Source organism: Solea solea, chromosome 16 (assembly GCF_958295425.1).
Source record: "Solea solea chromosome 16, fSolSol10.1, whole genome shotgun sequence".
In the NCBI taxonomy this organism is placed as follows: domain Eukaryota; kingdom Metazoa; phylum Chordata; class Actinopteri; order Pleuronectiformes; family Soleidae; genus Solea; species Solea solea.
Genome location: NC_081149.1, coordinates 1,071,678 through 1,092,917, shown reverse-complemented (window position 1 = coordinate 1,092,917; position 21,240 = coordinate 1,071,678). Strand labels below are relative to the sequence as shown.

Here is a 21,240-nt window from a genome sequence, read left to right as displayed (position 1 = left end):
TGTTTTCCTCATTGTTATTTGTCAAAATCCTGGATGGGAAATCTAGAACATACACTGAGTGTGTGGACCAGGTTTGGGTCCCAGCTGCAGTGTGTGTGTGTGTGTGTGTGTGTGTGTACGACACATTTGATTTAATACAGTTTCAGTCACTCTAACATTTTTGCAGGGGTTCTAAACGACAAAGTGTCCGGCTTGTTATGACCTCGGCTCAAGGGAAACAACATGTGTTACTAAACAAAGCTTAATGTAAGAAAAGTAAGTTTATTGTAACCAAAGTAACAAAGGGAAAACAAGATGGTGTCTGGGGGCCATGCTGCTGGTCCTGGCTGCGAGGAGAGGGAGTGGGTGGAGTCACAAGGCTTTTAAGTCCAGCAGCAGGTGCCAGGAGAAAATCCAGGTACCCTGTAAAACATCAGCAGCTTTAACCACCATTAGCTGTAATGAGCAGACAGCATCATGATCTAGGGCTGCAACGATGAATCAGTTATTAATCAAAACTAATCAGCTGTTGTCCGGTTTTTCAGCTTCTTAAATGTGAGTATTTTCTGCTTTATTTGATCCATTTAACAAAGAAATCACAAATGAACTCATCTTCTACTGCTCTCACCTCCACATGATGTCAATGCCAGCTGACAGAGGGTGAAGGTCACAGGTCACCAGTTTATCACACTCTCACATACACTCAATTTACAAAGAAATAATTCAAACACACATTTTATGGACTAAACTTCTAATCAATGAAGTGGAAAAGAATCCATGGATCAGTCGATGATGAAAATAATTGTTTGGTACTGTCTGTCACAGCAGATGATTTTAAATAATAACAATTTCATTCACAATTCAGAGCCCAGTCTGTATAAATGAGTCATACAGTCTGTGAACTGACGGAAACAATCAAACATTTCTGTTGTACTTTTGAGAGTAAATGTCTTTAACATATCATCAGCAGTCATTCTGACTGTCTCATACACAAAAGAGTCCAATTCAAGTCACTTTCTGTGTGAAACCAATGCATTTGTTAAGTGAGGTTTGACAGAAAACATGCTTGAGCGTCACATGTACTGCACACGTCTGACCAGCATTCAGTCATGGCTGATAATCACACATGGCTGTTCTCAGGTGTAAGGAGGACATCTGCCGTGGTGTTGGCAGCCTCCTGGTCTATGTGAAAAGCCTGAAGGGGCTGGCGGCCATCAGAGACGCTGTGTGGGACCTCCTCTCCACTGACTCCATCAGTCAGCACTGGGGCGCGGTGTGCCAGCGGCTCCTGGAGCGCCCCCTGGCTGTCTGGGACAACTTCCTTCAGCAGCTTTTCCTTCAGCGCCTGCAGGTTGGCGTTCCTTTTCCTTGTTTGTCTCGAGTGTTTAGTAGAGCTGAGCCACATGGAAACAAATGTTATGACAATGTACTTTTTTGACATCATTTCACATGAATTTACTCATGATATAAATCAAATCAATATTTGTGAAAGGCTTCTAAATATCATCTGGATATTTTTAGATGCGAGGATATAAAGCTGCAAACAAGTTGTTTCTCTGAACTCATGAAAAGTTGAGCTGAGGAAGTTCTTTATTACCCTCACCACAGTTACAGTCCTGTCTTCATATGTATTGTTCATATTATATTCCTCCAATATTTCCTTCCTCTTATTCCTCAAGGCCATCACAAAAGAGGAAACTGAGGCCATCTCGTCCAGTTCTGTCCAGCACCTTGTCTCAGCAGTGAGGGACCTGGAGGGTCAGACCACCCAAAGCCCTGCAGGTACAAACCCCAGCTGCAACCGCAGGGCTCAGTACGAGGTGGACGTGGCCTCGTTCCTCTGGTCCGAGTCTCCAGGTGACCTGCTGAGTGATGCGGCTTGGGTCAGTGTGTCCCAGCGCAGGCAGCAGCAGCAGAGGAGTGGCCTGGCCATGAAGACCCAGGCCCTGACACCTTGTGTCCAGAACTTCTGCTCTTCCATGGATGCAAAGCTGAAGGCCAGGCTGGAGGACCTCCAGTACTACCTTCCCTCCCAGGAAACAGGTAGGTGCATCCTCTATTCCCACTGGTCAGAACACTTTAAACTTTTAGTTTGAACAGGAATGTGTCAAAGTCATTTCAGACCTTTTAATAGTTTAAAAGTCCAGTGGAAAAATTAGGTGAAATTGAAGATAAATTGCCAAACAAAGGAGGAAAAAGGAGCAGCTGGATGTCCTCTATTGTAGTCGGTTGTGTTTCGGGTTACCCAGGGCTAGTTAGGGTTACCCAGGGTTAGTTAGGGTTAGGGTTAATGTCTAACCCTTAACCAGTTAATGCCTAACCCTTAACCGTAACCAGTTAATGCCTAACCCTTAACTATAACCAGTTAATGCCTAACCCTTAACCATAACCAGTTAATACCTAACCCTTAACCATAACCAGTTAATGCCTAATCCTTAACCAGTTATAGTTTTCTCATCAGTCCACTGTCTGTGACATTAATCTCACGTTTATCTGACATTAATCTGACATTAATCTCACGTTAATCTCACATTAATCTCACATTTATTTCACGTTAATCTCACATTAATATCACATTAATCTTACATTAATCTCATGTTTATCTCACATTAATCTCACGTTAATCTCACATTAATCTCACATTTATCTCACTTTAATCTCACATTTATTTCACGTTAATCTCATATTTGATTCACATTAATCTCATGTTCATCTCACATTAATCTCATGCTTATCTCACATTAATCTCACGTTTATCTCACGTTAATCTCACATTTATTTCACGTTAATCTCACATTAATATCACATTAATCTCACGTTTATCTCACATTTATCTCACTTTTATCTCACATTTATCTCACATGATTCCTTAACATCATACTTTCTTACTGAGTCACTTTCCATCATTAACATGCTAATGTTTCTAACTCGTTCTAACATGTGTTTTCACTCTAGTGTAAGTTTAAAGTGGCTGATAGTGACCAGCTGCTGGTAAATGATGATCATGTGTATTGTACAGGCTCCGACTCAGTCCCTGCTGACGCCTCATCACCCTCCTCATTTAACCGCTTCATGGACTCTCCGGCTGTGGAGGAGTGTTTGCGTGGAGGCTCCCTGACCTGTGTCCACCACATCCTGTCCTCCATCCATGCAGAGCTGGCCGCGGCCTCGCCTGACCCCAGCCCCTCCCGCCTCAGTGCTGTCCTCTTCATGGCCAGGCTGTGCCAGTCCATGGGTGAGCTCTGTCCTAACCTGAAGCTTTGCATCCTGGGAAAGCAGAGTGGCTCTGAGGCCAGGGTCAAAGCCACCCCGAGGCAAACCAAGAAGCTGGGCAAAGCCAGGCCAGCTACAGAAGTCAGCCCTGCCCAGACCAAGTGGGCGGGGCTAAAGGAGGAGCTTCTCAACTGCAGCATGGAGGCTTACCGCATCTGGAGCTCCGCCCTCTCCAAGGTTAGATTGTTGGTGCCTTCCATGGACTAGAGGATTTAGTCCAACTCAGTTTAGTCTGGGATGTAGGGGGGCTGGGATGTAGGGGGGCTGGGATGTAGGGGGCGTACTGTACGCAGTTAGCACGCAGTTAGCACATCGTTAGCTACGCTGAATAGCATTGAGAGTGTTGTTATTGACCATGTTTGTGTTTCTCACGTGACTGATCTGTGAAGTAGTGTTTGTTGATTTGAGTTTGACTGGAGTTTCATTCTTTTCATATTAAAGGGGGGGTTCAGGTTTTTGAGGCAAGAAGGAAACAGCAAGCAGGTTTTAGCCACTTAAAGTGGAGCTATGCAGGACTTTTACCCTCATTTAACAGCTTCAGAGTCATTGGAATTTTAAATGTCCACTGCCCTCTATGTCTGTTAGGGGAAAACCTGCCTTGTAAGATCAGGGCCACAACCCAGAGTCCTCAGAATCAGGAGGTCTTGGGTCTCGCAAGAAACACAAATTGCTTTAAGGCACTGTACACGCAGGTACACGCAGGTACACGCAGGTACAGGCAGATACACGCACGTACACACAGGTACACGCAGGTACACGCACGTACACGCAGGTACACGCAGGTACACGCAGGTACAGGCAGATACACGCAGATACACACAGGTACGTTCATCATGGCTCATGTGAAGAAGAAGCAGAGAAAACTGTTGTGAGAGGAAATGACGCACGAGTAAACAGTGAAGGGCTTTTTTTTTCAGACGTCAAGAACTGAAAAACAAGAATTAGAAAGAAAGAAGTACGTTAACTACTTTATCTCAGCGTTTGACAACCTTTTCTAATTGGAAACTTAAGTTTGTAAACCCGCTCACTCTGACACACCTGAGCTTAATAATGGAGGCAGCCGTGGCTAAAATGCAAAATCACTGATCTGCTCATTCAGTACAATACAGCTGCAACACAACATACTCATGCGGCCCAGAAAGCAATTTTCCATAGACCACAGTAGCAAACAGTAGGACACGTGGACACGTGGACATTTATAGATCTCATTGCTTTCATTTTTACGAAGCCTTTCTTTCTAGAGCTCACATCTTATTTCCCCACAGTTTACACAGTTAAATGATCCAAACTTTCCAGTTAATTCTTAATTAAAGGTGACATTGAATGTCGTATCACACACATATGTTAGTTATGGAGGTCTACTTACATATAATAACTTGTTTTCACGGTTAAAAACGTCCCAATCGCTGCAAACGAGCCAATCAAAATATCTCCTCACTGACACTCTCGTCAGCCGCGCTGTTTCAGACCAAAACCACACCCCCAGAATATGGACTGTGTTGCTCTCGTTGGCCAGCCAACGAGAGATTTCCCACTGTCCTGTGATTGGCCAGGTACCTGGAAGTGACGTAATAGATAGGCCAGCTCTCAGATACACAGCTCCCCCTCTGGCACGGTGGATGCTCTGCATCTCAGCAGCTACAACGAGAGTAGTCCTTCTTCTTCTGCGGTTGAATGTACGCAACCGGATGTGCCCGGACTAGTGCCCGCACCAGGAGGCGCTACGGTGGTGAGAGGAGTGGTGAGGATTAGCGTTAATTGAAGCTTCCGGTCTATGCGGGCTTTAATAGAAAGTTTCCTGTTTTGAATATTTCCAAAATTCCCAAACCAAAGTTCCCTTGGAAATTCACTGTATATTTCTGGTATATTTCCACTTTACACCTGCATGTTAAGACAGTCACAGATGAAATGGTTGAGTTGTGGTGTGTTGTGTGGTCACAGGTGTTGCTGGATAAGTTTGGCACGGTGCTGCACTCACAGTCTGCTGGTGTCATCCTCAACACGGCAACAAACTGGGAGGACCTGGAGATACAGGAAGAGGCGGAGTCTGGAAGCAGCGTCACGTCCAAAATCCGTCTTCCTGTGCAGGTGAGTCGGCTGCTCGATGACACCGCCTCCTCCAACACACATCTACTGTAAATGTTGTGTGTATGCAGCCGTCATGGTTTGTGCAGTCGCTGCTGTTCCAGTTGTGTGTGTATGGGGCGCATTTAATGCCAGCACACTTAATACTAAAAACGTGTGTACAGCGTCTATGCGATGACATCAAACCTCTAACGTGTAAATTCATTCACTTTCAATGGACAGATGGGCGTTATGACCAGAATTTACAATTATTAAATGCCCACATCACCACATATGATAGGCGATCAACATATTTGACCCCACCACTTCTAAAATTTTTATCAATTTATCATTAACACTCGAACCAGCATAAATAATGTAGAGAAATACCATAGTGGTCATTTTGACTGTTCATATTTAATTTACATATAATTTACATAATCAAAGTACAAATTGAAAATAAATAGATGTCTAATGTGAATACAGGTGATGAGGAAGCGAAATATGAATTCTAACAAGTGAGAAAATGTGTTCATTGACGAACAGAAATTAAATCTGCTCTTGAAATTACAGATAACATTTATAACTCAATAGAAATTAATTATTTCTTTAAACTTAAAACTGTTTAATTAACATAAGTATATCAAATCATTTCAGTTCTCTCTTGCCGCTCCTGTCGGGGTTCACTCTCCACGACGCTCATGTGGACAGAACGCAGTTCAGTTGCGAGACTATTATTTGGTGTACTCGCAATACGCGTGTCTGTACGCACGCCTATCGCACGCATGTTTTTCAGTCTTTATGCAGTTTTTTCTCTTACCTCTTCTCCAAGAAGATTTTGGCTGATTCTCATCTTCTTTTTTCTCTTTGAGAAGTTGATTGAAGCCATGAGATACAGTTTTTCAGATTTGACCAGGTACCCAACTCCAAGGGCTCTGTTGTCTCCTTATCTCCTTTGGTTGGGAAGAATGAAGACTTGATCCGACGATTCTGGATGTTCTGATGCATTTGTCTGCCTCCCACTTTGGCCTGACCGGACCCACGGCTTGAGGAAGAATCCGCCTGCTTTCAGGATCACTTCGACTGTTCTGCTGGTCGATCACCAATGTTAACTCTGGTGATGGCATATTCCTCAATTTCTCCATCTTCACTCTCTCTCTCCAGAGAAATCGGTGGAGATGCATCTCCAGGTCTTCAAGCCACACAGAATTGTACATTTTCATGATGTCACCTAGAGCAGCATGGACTCCTCTTCTGAATCTCAATAACACTGCTCTGATGGGGTTGAGAACATCAGGCCCTTTCAGAAGGAGTTTGTTCATGCTGAGCCCTCTAAACTTCTGGCTGCTGTTCCATACTAGTCTCACAGGTGTTGTAATGGAGTGTGGGTTTGGCGCCACTAAGTAGCTGACATACCATACTGGGCCTTTCCAGTCAGCGATGGTTTCCTTGGTGAGTTTCTTTGCTGCTCTCCTCTCCACCATCTCATGGACTTGAGTTGTGTATGCCACCCGCCACTCTGGTTCTTTCTTGAGCTGTCTCTCTGTCTGTAGAAAAGTGGCCTCCCCTGCATTTCTGTTCTTGGCCAGGGAACCTCAATCCAGGGGTATTTTGTGTCTCAGTGAGCCTCCTGACTGTGCGCATCCTTTTTCACGTAGGTGAGGCCTTGTCTGATAATCTCCGGTTCTTTCTCCTCACTCAGAGTCATGTCTTTACCTCCCCGTTGACAGTTACCACATCTGCATCCTCCACACATGGGTTCGCAGGCTGCTCCAATGCTGTCCCATTTCCACCAGTCTAAGAACTCTTTGCCAGCGACTGTGCTTTTGGTTTCAGCAATTTCCTGATACTTCACTGTGCATCGATCGTACAAAGTGAGTCTCAGAGTTGTGTAGGGCCATGTCCCCTACTTCAAAGAGGTCTAGATGCGCTCCGCCGAATGTCTTTCCTAAAGGGCTCTCCCAAAGGACAAGATCTCCTACCTTTTCTCTTTGTGGGGCGAGTCTTCCTTCACGGTGGCTGATGAGAAGCTCTACGCGCTCTGGTCTGTGAAGGTCTTCCAGGCTGGTGTCAGGGAAAAACTTCTTAAGTTGTTGCGGTTTGATCAGCTCATGAGCTCTCTCCGTGCCTCTGGGTGTCTTGACTCTTACCTTGAGTAAGTATCTTTTGGTCTTTACCTTCATGGCCATGCCTCCGACTCCATGGACAACAAGTGTGATCTTTTCACTTTGTTTCAGTCTTCTGGCAGCTCTGTGAGTGATGTAGTTGGTGTCTGATGCTAAGTCAATGAGGCTGGTACAACTTAAGGGAGGGTCCTCTCCAGGTCCTCAATTATTTCCAAGGCAATTGCTGGCTTCTTTCCATACCTGTTTTGAAGCACTCTGAATATGTCTTCAGCACTGTTGTAGCCGCAGGTCTCTGCATATCCTCTCTTCCACACTGTCAAGGAGTTGGAACTTCTTTACCGCCACTGAGCCAGTCGGCTCCCCCTGCTTTTGCAGGCTTTCCCAGTCTTTCCTCCATCTGTGGAAATTCCTCTTGAACCCAGTGAATTAAGGTAGACTGGTTGGCTTTATTCTCACCACTGCTTGTGGAACCGGCTGTGGAACTGCCATCAGTTGAGGCTCTGATCCTCTTCTTTCCTCTTCTGCAATTTTTTGTGCGGTGAGGAATTCTGCTCTTCTGGCCTCAAGGTTGCTGCTGAATGTTCTTTTTTTTTTTTTCAAACATATATTTATTGGGTTTTTTGTTTTTTACAGCATAGATAAACAAAACAAACAGCATGCACAAACAGCGCACCCAAACAGAACAATCACACAAACGCATCCACCCCCCACCCCACCTTCCCACAACAAAAGGATCTAACAGTTATATTAAAATTACATGAAACCGAGATGAAAATTTGTGACAAATTCTGCATCCATTTACACATATGATACACCAGAATACTGAAATTACACAAGTGCATATAAGTATGCATTTACACAATAATAATGAACAAAAAAAAAAAATGAAAAAAGAAATAATAATAATAATAAATAAAGACACAGCCACAATAACAATCAAATCAGGTCCTCACTCCCTCCAATCCGTATACTTCCATTTTCCAGGAAATTATAAAAAATCTTCCAAATACTCCAAAACCTATCGATCTTGTTTTTATGATGTAACTTATCTTTTCCAGTGCCAAATAGGAAGTCACTCCGTTTAACCATTCAGAAATGCCACAGACAGTTGGCTTTTTTCATGACCTAGCAATGCACCTTTTAGCCTCCAAAATGCACATACCAATTAAAGATTTTTTATCATTAGTTATCACGAAATTGTCAGGGTAAATATTTAGGATACACAGCTTAGGATCAGTAGGCATCACTTTTCCAATAATACGGCCAATAATGTTCAGTACCCCTCTCCGAAAGCGTGTAACCTGTGGACAGCCCCACATACAATGAAATAACGACCCTTTCTGATGGCTACATTTAGTGCATGTGTCAGGAATATTGGGATTAAAATGGTGCAGCATGACAGGAGTAATATATTGTCTAGTCAGCCATTTATATTGTAACAATATAGAATGTGTGTTTTATAGATTGTGTTTTTACCAAAGAGCAGGCTTCTGACCATTCTTCCTCTGATACCCTTTCACCTAGATCCCTATTCCAGGCCCATAAAATATTATTTGAAGACTCCTTAGATCCGTCCACAAACATATTATAAAGCACATTTTAAAGTGATGTCTTCTAAAGTAGACAAGGGTGGAGCGCTAGGCTGTTGCATTGCTTTGATAGAACATAATTTCTGACTTGAAGATATTTAAAGAAATGTTTTGTAGGAATGTCATATTTGAACTTAAGGTCTTCAAATGACATAAATTCTTTACCATTATACAAATCAGATATTTTAGCTAGACCGTTGGAGGACCAGAGTTTAAAACCCGGGTCTGCCCTGCCTGGGAGAAAATCATCATTACCAAAAATGGGTGAGAATTGGGAAAACCGTTTTGTCAAATCCTTCTCGTATTTTTCAAGAAAGGATTTTTGGTATCTTTCAGAAGCTTCTTTGTATCTGCCGAATACATGTACAAATGCAATGGTATAGTGATATTCTGGGATTCCATCGCAACCCAGGCTGGAGGGTGGTCATTGACAAAATAAAACATACCGGCTCTAATTTGCGCTGCCCAAAAGTACCATAAGAAATTCGGAAATTGCAGTCCACCTCTGTCATATGGTAAATACAACAAGGAAAGTCTAAGTGTAGGTTGTTTGTTATTCCAGATGAAGTTTGTGAACGTTTTGTTAAGCAACTTAAAGAAGGAAGGAGCTGGGGAGAGTGGAATTGACTGGAAGAGGTATACAAATTTACTTAGAATTGACATTTTTATGATATTAATGCGTCCGATTAAGGATATGGGTAATTTGGTCCATCTATTTATCAATTGTGTGACATTATCCACAAGGGGGTCATAATTAGCTGAAATAATTTTGTCAATAGTAGGGGTAATTTGGACAGCTAAATAAGTAAATCCCTGTTTTGACACAGTAAATGGTGTAGGGATCAGGGGACTGTTTCTCTCATTTTCTGTCAGAAACATTTTCACTGATTTACTATTTTTTTATTTTGTATCCTGAAAAGATACCAAATGTTCTCAGCAAATTCAGAAGATTAGGTAGTGTTTTCTCCAATCTGGAACAAATTAAAATAACGTCATCCGCGTACAATGAGATACGATGTTCTATGTTTCCGACTTTAATTCCTGTAATGCCAGCATGCCTGCGAATTGCCATGGCCAGTGGCTCAATAGCCAGGACGAAGAGCAAGGGAGAGAGGGGGCAGCCCTGTCTTGTTCCTCGATTAAGCCTAAATGACCTTGATACAAGACCATTAGTTAGTATTTCAGCTTGTGGGTTGGAGTACAAAAGCTGAACCCATCTGAGAAAATTTACACCCACACCAAATCTTTGCAAGACATCAAAAAGGTATTGCCACTCTATCCTATCGAAGGCCTTCTCTGCGTCCAGCGACAGGATAGAGTGGTCAGGGAGGCCAGAATTTTTAAACAAAATATTAACAACCTTCTCGTATTGTGGAAGCCCTGTCTGCCCTGTACAAATCCACTCTGATCCAAATGGACCATTTGAGGTAAGACTCGTTCCAAACTCCTTGCCAGCACTTTGCATAAAATCTTAAGGTCATTATTTAGAAGAGAAATCGGTCTGTAGGACCCACACTGGGTTGGTGTCTTTCCAGAATTCAGCAACAATGAAATTATTGCTGTGTTTAGAGAAGGAGGGAGGGATCCATTATCAAATGATTCCTTGTACATATTAAGTAGGGGCGGTATTAATTTGGATTTAAAAATGTTATATATTTCAATTGGAATTGCATCTGGCCCCGGTGTTTTACCTCCCCCAAAGTTGGATATGGCCTCAGATATTTCCCCAATCTCAAGGTTATGGTCCAATGGATCTACAAGGTAAAAATTTAGTGCATCTAAAAAATCTTTTTGTTGGCTTGGGGCTGAGAAAACATTGAAAAGTGTCATTTATCTCTTTTGGGTCTGAAGTTGCATCTCCACTATCTGTCAAGATGGCGTTTATTGCCCTTTCGGCTTGCATCTGCTTTATGCGCCATGCAAGTAACTTACCTGCCCTCTCTCCCTGTTCATAATATGATTGTTTTAATCTCATCAAGCTTTTTGTCGCCTTATTTGGGCCGAGATGTTATGACAAAGGGTGTGCTGTGGTGACAAGTGCCTCTTTTACCTACATTCATGTTGCTGGCTCCTCAGTTCCTTCACAAAATCCTCCGCCGCCCTCACCGCGTCAAAAGTATGGCGTTTCCCCTTGTAGGTGACCAGAAGTGTAGCCGGGTGAGTGACTCCGTATCGCAAGGCCGAGATGGAGAGGGCAGCCAAGTCCTTTTGCACTGGGTCAAAAGCTTTCCGGTGCTTGAGAAGGTCCGCAGAGACGTCAGGAAAAAACATTATTCTCTGGTTGTCCAGCAGTATAGGTCCCTTCAGCCTGGCCACTCTCATGATTCGTGCCTTGTCCGCGTAGTTCAGTAGTTTCATTATCACCACCCTGGGTCGAGCCGATCGCTGTGGTCCAGCTCCGTTAGCCATACTAGCCTCGTTAGCTCTACTGAGCCTGTGGGCTCGCTCGATTAGCAGGGGTCCAGGAAAAGTATCGGCACCAAGCACCTTCGGCAGCCATCCCTCAAGAAACTTGGAACATGTCAGTCTCTTCCACACCTTCGGGAATGCCCACCAGGCGTAGGTTGGACCATCGACTTCGGTTTTCGAGGTCGTCAATCTTGATCGCTAGCTCGTTAATAGTAACTTTCATGGCCATGTTGCCCGCTAGTAGCGACGCGATGTCATCATGGTCGGTGCTAATTCTGACCTCAACTTCCGTTACACGGTCTGTAATCGCTTTCACGTCAGCTTTTGCCCTTGCATCGCATTTAGGAGCCTGTCGAAGCTCGACACAAAGTCATCCCTCAACGACTGAATTGCAGTCAGAATTTGGACAGAATCAGTTACTTTAGTCCCCAAGGCTACTTCGCCAGCGCTACCAGCTTTTTCATTAGCTTGTTTCGGAGGGTCCAGCGTGGAGTCAAACTTCAAAAGTTTTTGCGTCTGCTTGGGCGGTTTTGGTGCCATTGGAGCAGTCGTTGTATTAGTGAAACTGGAGGTACATGCACGAGTTAATTAAGACTGCTCAGCTGACCACTTTGAGCAAATTCCCCGGAGGAGCTCCGAAACACGACCACTCCGCACCATAACCGGAAGCCGTTCTCAAATATTTTAATCTGCCTTTCAGGTGTGCTGTCTGATCATGTGGAATTTTTCCCAGTCTTTCAGGCTCGCTATTGCCTCATGGCTCCTCTCAGCTGCAGTTCAAAGCCGTCTCTATTGATAGCAGTGATGGGGCTTGCTTGGGCTCTTTCACAGGCTTCTTCTGCTTTTTCAATTGCAGAGTATACTTCTTTTTCACCATATCTTGGCCAGAGGTTGGATTGGACCGCTTCAAGGATGTCCCCCAGTCTCGCATCACACTCTTCTATTGTCTTTTCAAGCTCAGCCTGCTGGTGCATGTCGAGCTTGACTTCTTCAACCTTCTCAGTTCCTGCTTCAGTGTCTGCCAGTAGTCCAACCCTGTAGTCATCATTCGCATCGCTGACACACCTTGCCAGGGAACTGAACTTGTTAAACTCCTCTTGTAGTTCATGTTTGACCAGGCCATCTGCCGCTTTGCTCAGGTAGTTTGCCTGTTTGGTGAAGGCACTTTTAGCTGAGGTCCTCTCTTGCTTCAGTTGCTTGACTGTTTTGCCAAAAGCCTCCTCCGCCATGGTGAAGAGTTCCCAGTCCTTCGCGTCGACAGCTTGACTTCAGGCCTTTAATCCTTGTCCTCACTGTCCACAATGGTTATTAACTGTCAAGTTATGTGCTGTTGTAGTGTGTATTTGTTGACCACAGCTCTGCCCAAATTTGACAAACGGCTGATCAACTGTTGAAGGACAACGACGGACAACTCAAATCTTCAGTTTTTTATTTTGGGGCAGAATGGGATGAATGGGAAATAGGATGTAACAGAATAGGTTAATAACCTAGGATAAACAGAAAGACAAAGCCATTAATAGCAGATAATTTCAGTTCACACTTCTTAATATAAAGAATAATGATTGATGATAATAATAATGTTAATGTTACTTGATAAACGAAGACTTGTTCAGATTAATTAACTCAAATTACTTTAAAAAGGTTAATCAATAAAGTACCAAAGCAACACCAAAGGTTATGATTAAAGTACCAGTAACAAAGTACTTTAAATCATCATCTCTATCATCATAAATCATATAATGAAGTTTCCAAATTACTCAACTTAAATTAAAACATTGCATCCACAAACACACAATCAAAGGCATTTGGGAAGCATAGCCTCCAAACTTCAAGTTCTACTGTACTATACCAGCGGTGTCTTCAATTGTCGATCAGGAGCTATGGCCGTGAGGTGTCTCCAGGAGCAGGCAAGCTGACTTAACCAGCTCCAAACATTTCACACCATGCTTCCTGTATTCCTCAGGTACTTCCTTCCTGTTACCTGGGGCTCCACAACTGATGTGGTTGCCCCCTGCAGGTTTGGAGTGTCAGGGATCTGTTAGCTGGTGGGATTGTGGCTCTTTGCTCAGTGAACCAGGTTTTGACACAACAGTATAGTGTGCTGGCATAAAATGGCCCTGATAGTGTGTGGAGGTGGCATGCACGCACACACACACTCACAAATGTGTAAATGTTGTGTGTCTGCAGCCGTCGTGGTTTGTGCAGTCGCTGCTGTTCCAGTTGTGTGTGGAGGTGAACAGGGTGGGGGGTCACGCTCTGCCTCGGCTCACGCAGCACGAGCTGCTGCAGACGTGTCTGACAGGAGCTCTGCATCATTACCACAGCCTGTCACAGCAGAACCACACCAAGGTAACACACACACACACACACACACACACATGCTCAGATCATAATAATGAGAAGTCCACACGTGCTTAAAGGTACAGTGTATAACATTCAGAAACAGTTCCTGGTGTAGTCACTCACCTTATTCATCCCCCCCAAAATGTACACACTGGACTGTTAAGTGTATGACAGTATGACTGTTTTTAAATGGCAGCGCTCACTCTCCTGCACCAAAGTCCATATACTGTAGAAAATCAGCGTTTTGAGCCCATGGACTGACGGAGCTGTGAATGAACACTGAGTGATAAAGGCAGCAGTAAAATGTGTTGTGATGTTTTTACTTTGTTCACATTAGTGTTGACGTTAATGTTCCAGTACAAACACACTGCACATGGATGAGCTGTGTGAATGGGTGAATGGATGAATGTAAACTGTAGACTGTTAATATAGACCATGACTGACTGCAGGGCTGCTGAGGCATACATGTCTCTGCTGATGACTCAACTAAATCTTTCAGCCATGATTTCCACTTACTTTCATTATAAATCCAGATGGAATGTTTCTGGAAATTTACACTAAATTTAAAGGGGAATTTTCTTAATCCCCATTCTTTTCATTCCCGTGTGTGCCTGTTTGTCTTGCAGGACGACGTGTTTCCCATGACTCAGAACCGAGCCCTGCAGCTGCTGTTTGATCTGCGGTACCTCAGCACCACGCTGGGCAGCAGACTGGAGGAGAGCAGGAGCTCTCGCTCACATCCAGACCCCAGGTATCACGTCCTCCTTCACTCAATCAGCTCATCATCAGAACTACAACAGTGTGTCAACCAGGAAGTGAAGGAAATTTGATCTTTAGGTAAAATGCCACATGATTACGAGCAGTGTCTCTGAGATTCTGTGCAGAACAATGAGCAAGTAAAGTTAAGAAAGAGACTTTGACCAACGTGCCAAGGACAATCACTTCCACATGCAGAGCTGAGTCAGCACATTCACTCCATGAATTTGAGGGAGTTGGTCCTGAAAAGTTTGAATGTGATGTAAACCAAGGTTTGGGAACCCTGTAAACAAAGACGGCAACGGAACCACAACTCCCACAAAGTGCAAACACTGTCAAGTAGATTGTGTTTCCTCAGGTTTAGGTTTGAAATAATCAAGTAAATGAAGAAATAGTAGTTAGTATACAAGTCTCTATAAAAGTTGCTTTGTTTTGTTATTATGAAGTCGTTCTACTGTAGAAAATGAAACAAATAACAATAAATGAAATAATAATAATAGAGTCACCTCATCTCTCACTCCATCTTACTCTAAAGTCACTATTCCAGTGTGTGAGGAAGATGGAACATTGGTAAGAATGCTTTAACTTTGACAGCTCAGTATTTCTCAGGTTCACCCAGAACACTGTTTCCATGTGGAGACGCTGAGGCTATTAAAACATGAATCAAAACACTGACACACTGACAGAACCTGGGCTCGAAGTGATCTTATAAACATAAGATCACACCAGGAATAACAAAGGTCAGCAGCTCAATCACCTTTTCTGTCTCCTCCAGATTCCACGACGTGTGTGATTGGCTGGAGAGCTTCATCGACCCCTTTGACCTGGACGTGTTCACACCTCTGCTGAACGCCAACCTCAGCCGTCTGTCCCAGAGGACCTCGGTACTTTGTTCTTTAAGCCTTTATCATCAGAGAAACCACTTTGGTCCACATGAGAGGCTAACCTTAAATCAGGACATGATTCCCATCATTCACCTCTTTATTCCTCACTCACTACACTTCTCTGAGAAGTCACAAATGAATCAACCACTAACACTTATAATTCTTTTCAGGAATGGAAGTAAATAACTATAATTTGAAATCTTAATGTTGTCACCTGAGAGAGAGAGAGAGAGAGAGAGAGAGAGAGAACACATCATATGTGTTTTATTGACACATATATGTATATGTATATACATATATGTGTCAGTCAGTCAGTCATCATCTACCGCTTTTATCCTCTGCCAGAGGGTCGCGGGGGTGCTGTGCCAATCTCAGCTACATCGGGCGATAGGCGGGGTACACCCTGGACAGTTCACCAGTCCATCACAGGGCCACACACAGATAGAGACAAACAACCATTCACTCTCACACTCACTCCTATGGTCAATTTTAGAGTGGCCAATTTACCTATCCCCACATTGCATGTTTTTGGACTGTGGGAGGAAGCCGGAGAACCCGGAGAGAACCCACGCACACACGGGGAGAACATGCAAACTCCATGCAGAAAGGCCCTTGTTCCAACCAGGGCTCGAACCCGGGTCTTCTTGCTGCAAGGCGAGAGTGCTAACCACTACAATTGGTGGTTATATATATATATATATGTATATGTATATATATATATATATATGTATATGTATATATATATATGTACATACACACATTTATTTATGTTTATTTGATGACCTTTCACCCCCCGCAGTACCATCATGACCCACTCGGGGGCCGTGGGTCAATGAATTCACTGTGTGAGCCCTGGCTTGGGTCTGACAGTCTGTGCTGTGTGTTTCAGGTGCTGCTCGGGCTGCTGACGGCCTCAGAGAAGCAGTTTGTGTCTCGCAGCAGCAGCAGCAGCATCAACTCTCAGGAATCTTACAACATCCTGCCACTGGCCAGCAGCCAGATCAGGTCAGAGGCCTCATCCTTATATTTTGTTTATAATCATTTATCGATCATCGATTATGGTTACAGGGCGGCGTGCTGGTTACATGATTAGCTGTAGGGTTGTTCAATTTAGGGATACCATGATACCACAATACCACGATACCGATGATACCGATTGATACTGATGATATCACGATACCAATGATACCGATGATAATATGATAGCACGATACCATGATACCACGATACCATGATACCACGATACCGATTATAACATGATACCAAGATACCAATGATACCGATGATAACATGATACCACGATACCAATGATACCGATGATACAACGATACCATGATACCACAATACCGATTATAACATGATACCACGATACCAATGATACCGATGATAACATGATACCACGATACCAATGATACCGATGATACAACGATACCATGATACCACAATACCACGATACCAATGATACCGATAATAACACGATACTACGATACCACGATACCATGATACCACAATACCATGATACAACGATACTATGATACTATGATACCACGATACCAGGATACCATGATAGCACGATAAAATTTTACCACGATACAATAATACTATGATCCATGATACCACGATACCGATGATAATATGATACCACGATAGCACGATACCATGATACCACAATACCATGATACTATGATACCACGATACCATGATACCACAATACTACGATACCATGATACCAAGATAGCACGATAAAATTATACCACGATACAATACCACAATATCACAATACCATGATACCACGATATCACGATAGCGCGATAGCACAATAAAATGATACCACGATATCACGATACAATGATACCACAATATCGCGATACCATGATACCACGATACCATGATACCACAATACTACGATACCATGATACCAAGATAGCACGATAAAATGATACCACGATATCACGATACAATGATACCACAATATCGCGATACCATGATACCACGATACCAGTATGACAAACTCAAGTATGTACACATATCCTGTCTGATCCAGTCATTTTATACGCTTTCAACTATGTTGCTGTTAACAGCACAGAATTCTCCCACTGTGTAACAAATATTCTTCTCCCCTACAGAGAGACAGTCTCCACCTTTATTTCTCTCCACCACTTCTTAGTGACTCACTGGTTCAAAGCAGCATTTGTCTCGTTGTCATTGTCTGATATCTGGTGTCTCTGCAGGTTCGGCCTGCTGCCACTCAGCATGTCCAATGACAGGAAGTCAAGGACGTCCTCCAGGAGTTGTGACCAGCTGGTGAGTAACACTCACTGCTGCCCTCTGCTGGCTGCAGCTTTACTTCACTGTCTCCATTATTCTTCATGTCCTCTTCATGTCCTCTTCATGTCCTCTGTCCTCCAGCTTTTCTCAGTGTGAGACACACACACAGGCAAGTTCATCACTGTGTATATCTCTCTCTCTGTGTGTGTGTGTGTGTGTGTGTGTGTGTGTTGCTTTCCCTCATGCCATGTGATGATTGGACTCGTAGCAGATTCAAATTTAGACTAACTTTATTCTTCCCAACGACACAAACAACAATCAGTGTGTTAACACAGGTTTTGACTCTAAACAGACATTGAGGGTCATTGAAAGTGCTTGAATTTGTCCAAGAAAGACGTGGAGTTGATATTTAGGTAAATGTCTCCCTTGTTTGTTACGACGCCACCTAGAATAGAATAGCCTTTATTGTCGTTATTTTGTGGACAACGAAATTTGGGGAGAACTATTAGCTCTCCGACTTAGCTCTCCGACGCCACCTACTCTTTGATGCCCTGCGTTGTACGTAGATGAGTCAGTTGTCCACAAGCAGAGCGGCTGTAAATCAAACTCTTACAAGTTGTCCTCCCATCTTAATCTGAGTCAGCAAATTTGGTCCTTGAATTTGAGAGAACTTCTCCTGGAAAGTCCTTGAATTTGATGTCAACCAAGGTGTGGGAACCCTGGTTAATATGTCCATAGGGATGTTAAATGTTAATGTTGTCCATAAAACAAAGAAATGATCCAAACGGAATCGTTTGAGAACATCGTTTGGGAAACAATATTTGTATGAAAATGTTAATTGTTTGCTTGTTTTTGGTCTGTGTGCTGTGTGTGTGTGTGTCAGGCTGTGAACTCTGAAACCATGAACACACAAAAGCTTTAGTGTGTGTGTGTGATGGGTGTTTTTTTTCTTTATCCGTCCCTGCCCCTTTAGGCTCCTCCCCCCTCTGTGGCACAGGTGCAGGACAGCTTCCGGCCGGGCAGCCTCTTCAGACAGCTGGCCAATCAGGACGAGGACACAGCAGCTCCGTCTCTGTTCAAACTGAGCTGGCTTTCTGGCATGGCCAAATAATCCCACTGCACTTTTTACTGAGCTTTGTCTAAAGAATATGTTCAATAAATTCTGTTTTCTTTAGTGTGTTTATCTTTATTCTCTCAAGCAAAGCAGGCCAATAAGGCTATATATACAGTTAAACCAGAAGTGTACACACACTATATAAAAAGACACATATGCTTTTTTCTCACTGTCTGACATGAAATCCTGTTTTAGATCTGTTAGGATTACCAAAATTATTTCTATTTGCTAAATGCCAGAATAATGAGAGAGATTTATTCCTTTCTTCAAAGTCAGAAGTTTACATATACTAAGATTATTATGCCTTTAAACAATTTGGGAAAGCCCAAATGAAGATGTCATATCTTTGGAAGCTTCTGATAGGTTTATTGACAACATTTGAGTTAATTAGAGACACACCTGTGGATGTATTTTAAGGCACACCTGAAACACACTGCTTCTTTGTGTAACATCATGGGAAAGTCAAAAGAAATCAGCCAAGATATCAGGAAGAGAATTGTGGACTTGCACAAGTCTGGTTCATCCTTGGGTGCAATTTCCAGATGCCTGAAGGTGCCACGTTCATCTTTTCAAACAATTATACGCAAGTATAAACACCACGGGAATGTCCAGCCATCATACCGCTCAGGAAGGAGACGGGTTCTATGTCCCAGAGATTAAAGTGCTTTGGTCTGAAATGTGCATATCAACCCAAGAACAGAAGGAAAAGACACTGTGAAGATGCTGGCTGAAGCTGGTAAGAGTGTGTCATTATCCACAGTGAAACAACTACTGTACCGACATGGGCTGAAAGGCCACTCTGCCAGGAAGAAGCCATTACTCAAAAAAAAACATAAAAAAGCCAGATTACAGTTTGCAAATGCACACAGGGACAAAGACCTTCATTTTTGGAGACATGTCCTGTGGTCTGACAAAACTAAAATCAAACTGTTTGGCCATAATGACCATCGTTACATTTGGAGGAAAAAGAGGAAGCTTGCAAGCCTGAGAACACCATCCCAACTGTGAAATACGGGGGTGACAGCATCATGTCGGGGGTTGTTTTGCTGCAGGAGGGATTGGTGCGCTTCACAAAATAGATGGCATCATGAGGAAAGAGCATTATGTGGAAATACTGAAGCAACATCTCAAGACATCAGCCAGGAAGTTGAAGCTTGGGCGCAAACGGGTCTTCCAAATGGACAATGACCCGAAGCATACTGCTTCTGAATCAATCTGGAAATTGCACCCAAGGATGAACCAGACTTGTGCAAGTCCAACATTCTCTTCCTGATATCTTGTCTGATTTCTTTTGACTTTCCCATGATGTTACACAAAGAAGCAGTGTGTTTCAGGTGTGCCTTAAAATACATCCACATGTGTGTCCCTAATGAACTCAAATGCTGTCAATAAACCTATCAGAAGCTTCCAAAGACATGACATCTTCATTTGGGCTTTCCTAAATTGTTTAAAGGCATAATAATCTTAGTATATGTAAACTTCTGACTGAAGAAATTAATAAAAAATTGTCTAAAAAAATCCTTCTCTCATTATTCTGGCATTTAGCAAATAATAATTTTGGTAATCCTAACAGACCTAAAACAGGAAAAGTGATTGTCTGATTTCATGTTAGACAGTGAGAAAAAAAGCATATGTGTCTTTTTATATAGGGTATGTAAACTTCTGGTTTCAACTGTATGTATATACATATATATATATATATATATATATATATATATATATACATATATGTATATATGTAATATATATATATACACAGTATACATTTAAACATACACGTGTGTGTGTATATATATATATATATATATATATATATATATGTATATATACTGTATATATACACTATATAGTAGTAGCACTATACCTGACAGAGACACTGAATTCATATGATGATTAACATATTATTGCCATGGTGTGTAAAAGTCAGTGTAAAGTCATTGGTGTGTATGTACGGGAGATTATTAGTTTTCCACTTTAATCTCAGAATTCTGACTTAAAATTTCAGGATTCTGGTTTAAAATCTCAGGATTCTGGTTCAAAATCTCTGGATTCTGGCTTAACATCTCAGGATTCTGGCTTAAAATCTCAGGATTCTGATTTAAATTCTCAGGATTCTGACTTAAAATCTCAGTATTCTGACTAGAAATCTCAGGATTCTGGTTTAAATTCTCAGGATTCTGACTTAAAATCGCAGGATTCTGACTTAAATTCTCAGGATTCTGATTTAAATTCTCAGGATTCTGACTTAAAATCTCAGGATTCTGACTTAAATTCTCAGGATTCTGATTTAAATTCTCAGGATTCTGACTTAAAATCTCAGGATTCTGACTTCAATTCTCAGGATTCTGATTTAAAATCTCAGGATTCTGACTTAAAATCTCAGGATGTGTCTTAAAATCTCAGGATTCTGACTTCAATTCTCAGGATTCTGACTT

At 42.6% G+C, this 21,240-nt stretch overlaps 1 protein-coding gene across 3 annotated transcripts in view; it reads left to right on the top strand.

The window, feature by feature from the left end:
• Positions 1-18,865, top strand: part of cog1 (component of oligomeric golgi complex 1) — a 28,128-nt gene extending 9,263 nt beyond the window's left edge. For 2 of the 3 annotated variants that reach the window (XM_058653602.1, XM_058653604.1), the window contains 10 exons: positions 1,120-1,330; positions 1,659-2,022; positions 2,999-3,429; positions 5,194-5,340; positions 13,628-13,789; positions 14,410-14,534; positions 15,315-15,423; positions 16,313-16,428; positions 17,655-17,727; positions 18,665-18,865. In XM_058653602.1, the coding sequence (XP_058509585.1) occupies positions 1,120-1,330; positions 1,659-2,022; positions 2,999-3,429; positions 5,194-5,340; positions 13,628-13,789; positions 14,410-14,534; positions 15,315-15,423; positions 16,313-16,428; positions 17,655-17,727; positions 18,665-18,802 (1,876 nt within the window). In that variant the 3' untranslated portion in view covers positions 18,803-18,865. Of the gene's footprint in view, positions 1-1,119; positions 1,331-1,658; positions 2,023-2,998; positions 3,430-5,193; positions 5,341-13,627; positions 13,790-14,409; positions 14,535-15,314; positions 15,424-16,312; positions 16,429-17,654; positions 17,728-17,832; positions 17,861-18,664 lie in introns of all 3 variants that reach the window. The other variant, XM_058653603.1, reaches the window with a different exon arrangement.
• Positions 18,866-21,240: the final 2,375 nt, after the last annotated feature.